Source organism: Phaethon lepturus, unplaced genomic scaffold (assembly GCF_000687285.1).
Source record: "Phaethon lepturus isolate BGI_N335 unplaced genomic scaffold, ASM68728v1 scaffold56873, whole genome shotgun sequence".
NCBI classification, from domain to species: domain Eukaryota; kingdom Metazoa; phylum Chordata; class Aves; order Phaethontiformes; family Phaethontidae; genus Phaethon; species Phaethon lepturus.
The window spans coordinates 1-12,401 of NW_010528101.1; the positions used below are offsets into that span (position 1 = coordinate 1).

The 12,401-nt window shown below is 36.6% G+C and overlaps 1 protein-coding gene across 1 annotated transcript in view; it reads left to right on the forward strand.

The window, feature by feature from the left end:
* Positions 1-227: 227 nt before the first annotated feature.
* The window catches only part of TM9SF3 (transmembrane 9 superfamily member 3), a gene marked incomplete at its 5' end in the record, with an annotated part of 23,888 nt that continues 11,714 nt past the window's right edge, over positions 228-12,401 (forward strand). The window contains 5 exons of the mRNA XM_010283554.1: positions 228-305; positions 1,268-1,399; positions 1,911-2,077; positions 4,740-4,834; positions 6,747-6,877. Coding sequence (XP_010281856.1) covers positions 228-305; positions 1,268-1,399; positions 1,911-2,077; positions 4,740-4,834; positions 6,747-6,877 — 603 coding nt within the window. The remainder of the gene's footprint in view (positions 306-1,267; positions 1,400-1,910; positions 2,078-4,739; positions 4,835-6,746; positions 6,878-12,401) is intronic.

Consider the following 12,401-nt stretch of genomic DNA (forward strand, 5'->3'; position numbering starts at 1 on the left):
AAGTCCATGGTAGCAGTTTTGCTGACAAAAAAAATGTTCATTCTATGTCTGACCTGTAGATACTGGTCTTCAAGAACATCAGTCCATTGTTTTTGCAAAAACCTCTATTCATATTGAAGAAAACATCTGAAGTGGATTATTTTTAAAATGTGTTTTGTATTTCTGCATGTGAGTATAGCTGAACATATTATAATGAGCTTTTCAAGTGTAAATTTTTCTCCCATTAGGTGAAATGGAAGAAATCAGATGTGAAGTTTGAAGACCGATTTGACAAGTATCTTGACCCATCTTTCTTTCAGCACAGAGTATGTATTGTTCTAAGACAACCCTACAAAATATCACTTTGAAATGGTTGTTTTAGTTCACAAGATGATATGGAATTTTTAGATGACATGTTTGAATTTTTGGATGTCCCAGGTGTTCTGGGACAATGAAACAGGCAGGTCTAGGATTGTAGGTTTTAAGTGATATTTCTGTTGCTCAAACAGCATGACTTCAGTTTTTTAGAGTGCTTCAGTAAATGTGCAGGCAAGCTTCAAGCCTGCAGCAAGTACAAGGCAGTTCAAGAAAATTTATTCACATGGTCGAAAACAATGAAGTTTCAGGAACACAACTGTATGACTTGTAAGCTGAATAACTGTTCTTGGTCATATGTGCACTTTTTACTGAAGTAAATGCAAAGCAAAAAGCGTTAGCCTAAACCAATTGGAGATCTCGGTTGTGATGATTTGAACGTGTGGTTATAATCTCCTGAAGGATAGTATACTAAGCTATACTACTTTCTGAAATTAGAGGGTTTTTATTCTATTTGGAGCTCGGTGAAAACTAGAAGATGTGCTTGTCAGAGGCAAAATAATGCTGCTGCACATTTTGGTCCTGTTCAAAGCTATGGTTCCTTTGGCTTTTTGGCTGTGAACGTCCCTTCTTCTACTTAAACGTCTTCTCTAGGAAGGCAACAGTAGATCGCGTTGCCTTTCTTTTACCAAAGGAGCATGTGCAGCCAGTTGTTTGAACTTTACTGATGCTTAACTAAGCTGTGCTAACTTCGTCATGAGCAAGTTTGGCTGGTGAAAGGCTTTATGTATGGAATTTCACAGGTCAGTTTTAGTGGGACTTTCTACAAAAGTAGTGTTATTTGCAAAACGGGTTTATTGTTACTTAGCTAGTGCTGACAAGCTCTCCTGCTAGGCAGGGATTTATTCTTATCAGAACAAATTTGAAACACATCTAGAGTTCTAAACCTTAGGAATGTGTTTTCTTTTTGTAGATTCACTGGTTTTCAATTTTCAATTCTTTTATGATGGTGATCTTTCTGGTTGGCCTAGTGTCTATGATATTAATGAGAACTTTGCGAAAAGATTATGCAAGATACAGCAAAGAGGAAGAAATGGATGATATGGTAAGATCTGCACTCAAGCTTTTTTAAGTCTCTCTTTTTAAGGTTTATTGTTTTCTCTTTGCCTATTCACTGTGTTAGCAGCTCGGAATAGCTTTCTGCAGTTGGATAGAAAACTGCCTTATGTGCATCTTGAAAGTGTTACTGGTTTTCTTTATAACGTGCTCCTAGGTTGCAACCCAGAATTCTGTCTGTAGTCACAGTGTTAATGTTCATATCCACACTTAGGTTAAACAAGGTCCATTCTGAGTGTGTAAGAGAAGCCTGTGTATATTCCTAAGCACTTCAGAGGATTTTAGGGACAGGGAGGGAATCTGATAGATTTTACTGCATCATACATTCAGGTAGTAATTTGAAAAGTAAACTTTTCTCCTAGATTTGATGCATTCAGGAGAGAAGACGTAATTGGACTTGAAGTTGCTTTGATAAGTCAAACCTTTAATTTATGCCTAGCTTGTGTGTTTGTCATTAATTGTCATGACTAAACTTAAAATTTTTTTGTCGTTGTTCCTAGGACAGAGATCTAGGTGATGAGTATGGGTGGAAGCAGGTCCATGGAGATGTTTTTAGACCATCCAGTCATCCTCTAATATTTTCATCGCTTATTGGTTCTGGTTGTCAGATTTTTGCTGTGTCTCTTATAGTCATTGTTGTTGCAATGATAGAAGATTTATATACAGAGTAAGTATAATTGTGCCATGCCTTCCACATATAAATGCTTAAATGGACAAAATAATTAGAAAAATGAAATTCTAACTGGCCTGGAAAAAGTGTTGAGAGTTTTTAGTCTTTATCTTTAGATCACAATGTAGTATTCAGAAGATCTCTTTTAAGTTGTAGTGAAACTTTGTCCCACTCTTATCATGTGAGTTGGCCTCCTTTAATTTTACTCTTTCAATTCTTGCTTTTTACATAATTTATTATGAAACTAGTTTTTTCTGCAGCATCACAGGTAGATTATATGGGAAATAAATGTTAAGAGGCTTCATCTGGTTGTGACAAGATATTACTCTATTTCTTACCCTATTTACCCCAACATGTCCTGTAAAGACTGAAGTAGGAGTGTGCTGTGTTGTGAATGGTCCTGTTTACTGACAATGAATTAAGCCAATCTTATCCACAAGTCTTCTCAGGAATAGTGATTTAATTTCTTAAGTCTTTTTGACAGATACTGCTCAGCCTGTGTTGTGTATAAAACCTCCAGCAATAGGTGGGCTGTGGTCCTGACTGGGGAGAATAATTTAAAACAAATAGTACTCAAGTTTAACACACCATTTGCTGTCCACCTAGTTCTCTAACTTTTATTTGTTTGAGAATTTTGGTGTCCTGGATGGACTTCATCTGTTTCTGTAGTGATCACATTTTGGATACTGGGGGGAATTTTTTTAACAAGTCCTTTGTTTTAAGCAATGACTAAAATTTCAAATATCTGTTCTATTTTCCCTTGAATATCATCTGTAACTATTGATTTTAACAAGTTGTAATACTTCTGATGTGCCACTAGAGAGAACTCTTGTTTTTGAATTTAGCTGCCTTTTAATGGTATGTTTAAAAAGCCATTCTGTAGTATCAGTATCTTGGCATATTTTCATTTATCATATGATGTTATTCCCCCCTTGTGCCTCATGGTTACATTTCTGGATAGACTTACATATGCATTTTTAATTGTAGAGCAGGTCAGTCCTTAAAGGCAGGGGCTGAAAACATTTCAGAATGTTTGTGCAATGTAGGGAAGCTGTAAGTTAGTAATGGCAATTCTAAAATGTGTCAGAACAGTAATTTTTTAAAATGTATATGCACTTAGTCTTTCATTGCAGTAGGCCTTTATATCACTTTCAAAGTGAATTTAATTCTGGGTGTGTAATTGAACCATTGACCAAATCTGATGCAGACAATTTTCACGTTTACAAAAACAGTGATGTGAGTGAAAAAGGCTGTAGAATGAATTACAAGAATGACTGCCTGTCAGTGTTATTCAGGTCTGTTGAAAACTGTTAGGGGTCATGCAGCTGATGCCAGCTAAAAGTCTGTCACTGGAATTTTGTTGTCAGCTATTAATTTATTAATACTGGTTTGTGTTTTGAGAAGCTTTTCTGTTAGAATATTTGAAACATAAGTCAGTAAGCTTGAGAATAGGAAATTTTGAGGTAATTTTAGATGAACATCTGCTGGTCATATTACAGATAGCCTGGATTTAAAAGTGTCACTTCAGACTGTGCATGGTCATCTAGGGTTTTGCGTGTGTTTCTAAATTGTCTTAATTTAGGAGAAGTGTTAAAATTGGTTTCTGTCTAACCAGTAGCTTTCTAAAATGGAACTATTGCTTATCTTTCTTTAAGAAGCAAATGTTAGCATAACACTTCTTTAGCATGTGTGACCAGCAGGTATATTTACGCAGTTCAATCCATGCAGTCATGGAAGCTGGTTGTACTGAAGGTTACTTCTTTGAGTAGGGCAGGCGTCCAGTAATGGTTTATCAAAAGCCAAAATGCCGATAGTCTGGAATCTCTAAGAACAACTAATTTGAAAAAAAGTACAGAAAGCTGGCTGAAAACCTTCTACTGCTTTTTACTGTCAAAGAGTAGCAGAGGGACATGGGGAAGCAGCTCTATTCATGAGTAACATTTATATCTTGCTATTCTTAGACCTGATTCTTAAAAATGTATTTGGAGATGGCTTTTTGATTTAAAATTATTAGCTTGCATGTAAAATTTCAGAAAAATTATGCCAAAAAGAGTACTCCAACATTTAATGAGGTGATAATTTAAAAGTGACTTAACTTTTCTGATTGGACTACTCCATGCTGATTTGTGGTTTCATTACAGTATTTATAGTTTCTAAATCAGGTTTTCTAATTTTCTGTTAGGTGAACACTTTTGATCTTATAAGCTCATTTCTGAGGGATGTCAGAAACATCATTCACAATCTTAGTGTATTTTTGTTAACACTGCCCTTTATATTAAGAGGACCTTTTATCCGCAATGGTTGAATCTTACACTTCATATATGTCATATAAATACTTCAGTTCTTTATACAGAAGGTACACGCATCTAAATGTTAGGGTATTTTGATCAGAGGTGAGATTTTTGTACTCCAGTGAAAATAAATGCGTATTAGAAAAGAATGTAGTACATCAGGACTCTTTTTCTTAGGTTGAATTCGACTTGGCCAGAAGCTTTGGATACAAACAGTTGTCATTCTTAGGCAGATTTTACAATTTAAGCACTTCTAAATTTTTAACTTAATTAAGAATATTAAATAACCGCTTCTGCTAAATGAACATATTTTGCTGTAATATTATTTGTTTTTCTATTTCATTTACCAAAAAAATCACTTCTTGTAGGAGAGGATCAATGCTTAGTACAGCTATATTTGTTTATGCTGCAACATCACCAGTGAATGGATATTTTGGAGGAAGCCTTTATGCTAGACAAGGAGGTAAATTGTTTTCATGTTTCAGCATTTTCATTACATTGTTAAATGGAGAAGTTGTTATTTTCTGATTTGCACCATTATAGAAGTGTCCTTGTGGAGTTAGGTCGTGCAGATGGAATCCTTTATATTCTTAATAAACAGAAAATATTTTGAGTATATTTAACTTTCATATTATTTCCTATTCAGTACTGGCTGCATTTTCTAACCAAAGATAGCTGAAGTCTTTGGTTAATTTAAAAGTAATAAGAGCTAAAGAACTGTTAACAGTTGTATCTTATGAATTGCTTGTTACACTCTTGTGTATAATTGTCTGGCTCATGACATCCACAGAGTATAATAGTCTTCCCTTCTTCTGTAATGTGCTATTAAGCAGCTCATGTTATCTTCTCCAGATGACTACTACATAGCCCTCCTCGATAGGTACCGGGGAGGGGGTTATATTTACTAACCACTGAAAGGATGAGTACACAGTTCTTACTAGACCTTAATTGTGGATGGGGAAAACTGTTCATAGCATCTTTTAAAGAAGGTTATTCTACTTTTCAGTATGTGCTCTGCTTTATACTTAGTAAATTCAAAATGAGTATCGGTAGAGAGCAGAAGCCCAACAAAACTGACCTAACAGATTTGGACAGGCTGTCTTCAAGTGCTCCCCACTATGCCTCTGAGTTATGACCAATTACATCCTTGCAGTCCACTAGCTCCGTCCATTCCCTATACTGCAATACAAGAGTAATCAATATCTATTATCTTCTACAGTGCTTTAGAAAAAATAATTCTGGTAAGTTTGCAAAAGAAAATTTGTATCTTTTTAGCATGAGACACTTGTTTGTATTCAGTCTCAACTGCACTCTAATCTACTCTGTGTTTAGAGGTTAGATGTTTCCTTTCATGTGGCTTTTGTATAAACCTAGTGATTTGTAAAAAAACAGATATAAGTAGCTTAGGGTTGCTGTTCTGAAATGTACTGTGCTGTATAGTTGAGCCAGATTTGCATTTTTTTCTACAGATCAAATGTGAGATGCTGATTATGTTGGCTCATGGTGAAAACACGTATGATGGTTTTGAAAGTATACACTAGTTTTCTGACTGCTTTTTATTTAGTGTATATTACACATGCATCTATGGTGTACTAAGTTTAAATACTGACCGTATTTAAGAGCATAGAAAGTAAAGGGAATATAGACAATGAAAACTCTTAAGTTATTGCCCAAGAGGGTTTTTTTGAGCTCCTCGGGGAGCTCTAAACTTACTAACAACTGCTAACAAGTTTTGCTGTTCCCTTTATGCCTGGGGTTTAGAAATCGCTTTCCTTCTACCTTTCCTGCTGTTGAAGATGTCTGAGTTCAATTTTACTGTATATTAAATGCTGTGGCATTTTGCTTTATACCAGGGATGCATCCTGAATGTATGGAGTCAGCTTAGTGGGGTCAAGACAACCCAGAGCAGATGCTGCCTGAAAGCAGCTGTAGTGCTGAGTTGTCCCAGGAGCAGTGCTGAGCTCCCATGTGCTCTGAGGGCGTGAGCAGGCTCTGCACCGGGCCAACTCTGCTATCTCTGTCTCTACTAATCTGCAGCTTACATATACACTTAGTGTTTCATACCCTGGGTTCTTTGGCCAGCTTAGTCAGCATATGCTGTTCAGCCAAAATGTTCTCACGCTGTATCCTTTTTCCTGTCTCTTCACCTGGCCTGATAAATTGATTCATGTGCTGCATCTTGTGGGTTGCCAGAGTCAAATGAAACTGCTAGTTGACTCTTGGCTCTTGTATCGATGTAGTATGTTGTTACTTATTTCTTTCACCTTTTTGGGGGAGAAGCCGCCAAACACCTAAATTCTGGAGAGCTTGCTGATAACTTTTTAAACAAAATATACCGTATCTCACCAGTCCCATTGGAATGTCCCTTCTTACAGGAAGGCGATGGATAAAGCAGATGTTTATTGGAGCCTTCCTTATTCCAGCAATGGTGTGTGGAACTGCCTTCTTCATTAACTTCATCGCCATCTATTATCATGCTTCAAGAGCTATACCCTTTGGAACCATGGTGAGTTGTCTTTCTGGAGAATTTAAACATCACTCTAGACACGGGAAAACTACGTTTTAGTCTAAATACAATTGTGAGTCACAGCTTTAGCTTCCTAGTTAGAAATGTATTCTGGGAGGGGTTTAAGGTGCTTCAAGTAGAATTTGTTTTAATCACAATAGCAACAGCTTCTGGATGCCAACAACAGTCTTCTCTCTACTTAAAATGACACTTTTGCTTTGTATTCAAGCTTAGTGTTATCACAGCATAGGAATTTAGCAACTTGAATTTTCTTCTGGATGGTCAATGCAAACTGGTTATAAGCTAAAATGCAATACAAAGGATTCTAAGTGAAAGCTGCTTCCAAATCATTGCAGTCAAGCAGAAAAAATAAAAATAAAAGATCAGGCAACAATATGAGATGAGATGTCCTGGGGAGATCTGGCTTTATGAAAATGAATCTCTGTTTTCACTTTGTGAAGTGATATTTAGTATCCAGTTATGGTCTTGCGTCTGTGTATTAACCATGTCACTTGAAAAACAATGCTGGTTGGATTACTTTCTCATTGAATCATGATGACTTTTCTTGTGGCTTTTGTCAGGATTTTGTTTGTTGTCATGGCCCTTTCAAGCAACCTCAAATAACCCAGTGAATACAATGTAGGAAATATCACTTGGCGCTTTGGCAGAATTTCTGTTTGAGCTTGCAAGGGGTATTATTTGAGAGGAAATTTTTTTAAAATATGCACCGCAAAATTGCTCTTCCTAATCTGTGCAGTAGCACTGTTAGCACTGTTAACTTAAAAAAATACAGGAAGGCTTGTTTTCTTTCCAGTATCTGTAGCAAATCTTGGGAGTTAATATTTTTATAGCTTCCTTCTCTACATATCAGTTTTTGTGATATATTAAATTGTTCAGTCTATTCAGGGATGTTTGAGTAGCCTTGGATTTCTTCTTAGTTTAAATCTGCCACAAAATGGAGCTTAGTATCACAAGTTCTGTCTTATAAATAGTATTATTTGAGATATAATAAAATACAGTATGTGACTGAAAATACTTCTTAAGAACACATTCTTAATGAATGAATGCCATAAAAATCATAAATGGTAATAAAAAGACAATTCTCAGTTTCAGGCAAAGGCTTTCAATATTTTTTTTACTGATGGAGGAGTCATTAATTTATATGTACATTGCTGGTTCTAGTCACCTCTTTATTAGCAGTATTTTCAATGCATGCCTAAATACCAACTTTTTACTTGAATTAATTGTTATAAAACCACTAAGTATAACATCAAGATAAACATGTTTATAAACTGTTCACTTTATTTTTTTTTTGGTTTTCTTCTTGAAGAAATTGGACTAAAATTCTATCTTCGGATGTGTTTGTATTAATCAGTCAGTGCCCCAAAGGAATATTTTATTGGTTTGTCTTTCCTAAGCTAGCGGTCATATACAATACTGTCACAAAAGTTTACAACATTGATCTTTGATATGTGCAAAGAGGCTCTGTTTTACTGCTGAGCAAGCATTTATGATATCACATTTCTCACTTGTATTCCCATTTGTAGGTCAGGAATGCTGAGGGAAGGGAATTCCACCTGTGTGGAAGTTTGTCTTGTAAATCTGTTCAACTGATGTGTATTTTAAGATCATGGAAACATGTACATGCAAAAGCAAATGGGAATATAAATCTTCAGGGGTCACTTAATCAGGATGTTAGGACTCTTTATACACAGTGGTTTTAATGATCTCAAGGTTTTATGAAAATGTTTGAATCATTATGACTGTGGCAGTAAAACTTCAGTGGAGTTAGCAGACTTTTAGTAGGAGCAGGTTATGAATCGGAAACTTCATCAGAATAAGCAATGCTCTAATGACTTCAAATCAAGTAATGAAGCTGGTTTGTAGAAGGAAATGAAAATTGTTTGAAATTACCATGTTATGCTTCAGGTTGAAGTCCTTGGGAAGCCCTCTGGCTTTTTGGGTAAGATACCTTTGCGTCTTTCCACCTTTGTTTTCAATGTAGAGAAGCTTCCAGAATTCTCTAGTGCAAACTTGCTGCTGGTGCTTTCTTGGGGAAATAGAACCTCTGCCATCTAAATGTAGTAGAACACAGAAACTACTTCCTTTATCCTGGCATGTCTTGAAACCACCCTTCTTGATTTAAATGGCTGGCAAGAATTACCACCTCTCTTCTTGACTACTGTAAGTCTAGAAAAAGCAGAAACAGAGTTGCTGAAAAAAGTCTCTGAGCTAAAAGGTTGCTAAGAGACTATGCGTAAATATGACATCTGCGCTTTGCCCATTTTTCATTGCAACTTCCCAGTGAACTGCTAGGTAGTCTCCTCTCTGTGACTTAATTCCTCTCTGCAGACAGATATTTCAATGGAATGTAGGCAAGGGCACCTGATAGTGTCAAAGCCAAGACATCCAAGCTAATGGACAGTTGCTGCATCTTTGATCTACCTGGTATCTGCTTTTCTACACTTTGTCTTGAAATGCTCAAAGTGATTGAGCTCTTCAGGACCTTCATACACCTCACTGTCATTCCAATCAGTTTAGAACTTCAAAGCTCTGTTCACCTTGTATAACTCACTCTTGATATCTGGGATCTCCTCAAAGATGTGGCAGGGACCGGGAAGATGCAAAGCTTGCTTCAGAAACCATTCCTCAGTCTTGGGACTCTGCCTTTTAGCCCTTTTGGATACGCATGCAAGCCATCTTAACCTATACTGACAAACCTTCTGTAGTGAAATACACCGTGAGCCTGAACAAAGGCTTTATCTCTTCCCTGGGATATCTTTCAGCTGCCCCTCCCTTCAAAATGCAGTAAAGAATGTGACAGATTTTAGTCAAATATGAGAGCTTTTTAAAACTTAATGGCTTAAATCTTTCAACTCCCTAAGCATATGAAGGAGGTAAAAAAGTCTGGCGTTTTTCTCTCATCTCTTCACCTTTATAGAAATGCAGTGGGTACTGTTCAATTCTTTGTTCTTTTGGAGCCCAAATTTGATTTTTTTGGGGGTATTTAGTTTATTATATCCTGTTATTAGTGAACATAGAGAAGTTCTGAAAGTGGTGTACACCTTGACTTACTTTCTGTTGATGTTTGTCAGTCTTTTTGATGTATTTATCATCTTTCTATTTTATTCTGTTCAATTATATGCAAAAAATGAAACATGGAACAATTAAACAGAATTTTTAAAAATGGCAAGTGAAGTGACCTCTCTATATACGTTTGAGGAATGGGCTGGTAGTTCTATGCAGAAATACTTACTAAGTAATGCAAAATTTCTGTGGAGTACAGCATGATTGAATTTGAAGGGACCATCTTAATTCTAGCATTTCGTAAGTTATGACTGCTTATGTTGTCTGTGTGTGATACATAATTTACTGTGAGTAGCGTAATACTCTGCAGAATCCATGCAGCTTCTATTAAACTGTTTAAGATGTACCATTTTTGTTTTGTTTGAGCAGTAGGTTCCTGTGTGGATAATGTTTATAGCATACATTTTTAATGATTTAATTAAATAAGGTTACACACACTGAATTTCTCTTAGGATTGAGACCCTAGTGTTTGCATCTTTTATACCTTGTTTAAACTAGAAAAAACTGTTTCCTCCAACAGATAGCTTAATCCAGGCTGCAGCCATCCCTGACAACTTCAAGTTGATATGAGTATTGGCTGCCACTGAAAAAGGAGGACTTGGTAGCACCAAAGATTTTCATGCCTTGAGCCAGATAAGGAAATACAACTGGTTAAAAACAGAAAAAAAAAATCTAGTTATATACATTCATCAAGATGCTTCCTCAGATTGCTTGAAAGTGACTGTGGAACCCTTAGTCAAAAACCTAATTTTTGCTGAAAAGAGATACAGCTTAATGCTTCTGCCTATATTTTCAACAGTTCAATTTATTACCCAGAGCAGCACCCTAGATTAACTACTTAGTTGTAATAAAATTAATAACACTTTATTTTGAAGTTGTCTGTTCTTTTCTTGTTCTGTATAAGGTTTGGCCAGATGATGCGAGGAGAACTGTTTCACTGTACAGATTCAGTAATGTAGATACAGGGGGAGAGTCTCATGACTGAGAGTACAATTTTGGTAGCTGACAGGAAAGATCAAGCTGCTGCTGTGACAGTTAATTTTTATTGCTTTTCTCCCTTGTGCATTAAGCAGTCAGGGCACCATAGCCTGCCAGTAGCTGTTTAATATTAGATATGCTCATAAAAATTTTAATTATCACCTTTGAATGAAGTTTAATCTACAGTTGTCAGAAAATATGAAACACATGGCACTAGAACATAAATTATATTTCTCTTGACAATGTTTCCTTTCAAATAAGGAAAACTGAATTCTGCACATTCAGTCGAGGGCAGAAGAATATTCTTTCCCCATCAAAACAAAACAAAAGAGGGGGTTAGAAAGGATGCAGGCTTGGTGAGGTTGACAATCTCTTCTATAGCAACTAAAACCTGCCAACTAAATCAGATCCTCTTATATAAATAAGATATTTTGTACAACAAAAATACAACAGTCAAAATTAACTAGGTATTTTTTAATGTACTGGCTTGGTGGAAAAACTGATTTAATTTGTCTTCAGTAATATGGATTATGGAGAATATGTGCTAGTTTGCTTGATGGAAAACTGGGTTTGTACATTTGCCTGTTTGCATAATTTGTGTTTTCTGAAGTTGTGGTTAAAGCTGTTCTCTGAATTTCTCTTGGCTGATGTTACAGTAATACTTCTCTTAAAAAGCTCAAGACCACGTAACTTTCTTATCCCTGCCTGTCATGCAACAGCTATTATTGGGGGTTGATTTTTTTTTTTTAGTATGCTACCAGTGAGCTCAATAGGGAGGTGCTTCTGCAGGAAGGCAGAGCACGTATGTGTGTTGGTCCTGCCTTCGTTTCCTCTTACCATTTGTGATGGTGAAATGGAGGCCAGTAAGTGTCTGAGCTGCTTTCACCATTGTAATCTCATCCTCCAAAACCTTTGAGGCAGAAATCTTGTAACTTCATCTCTCTTTCAGGTAAGACACTTCTGTACCCTGGTGCCCTGTGTTTGCTTCAGTTTGGATTTAAACTCTCTAGGTTTAGATATTGCCCAGCCTGCATCATCACTACCCTTGCCCTCCGTGGCAACAGGCACTACCTGTTTGGGAGGGAGGCAGTGTCTTCACCTCAGCTCTGAAATTAAAAGGAATGTGCCTGAAAAGGCAGAAGCTAGAAAAGCCAGCTATCTCCAGTCATCTCTCACATCCAGAGAGGACTATTGCTGCCAAGAATGAAGAAAGTAATTTTCAGCAAGCATCAGTCTGAGCAGGTAGACTACCTTGGAGTCACAGAGAGATGAAAACAAGAAAGAAGATGCTGCTGAGGTCAGCAGAATGTGTGCTGATTCTAACCACTACTGATTGTGCTGGTCAGCCTACTAAGACCACATTGCTGTCACCAGGGTGGGGTTATCTCAAAAGACAAAACATTCACATCTTTTTCAGTTTGGACAGCTTATCAGAGGCAGGTGGAAGCAGAAGGCATTC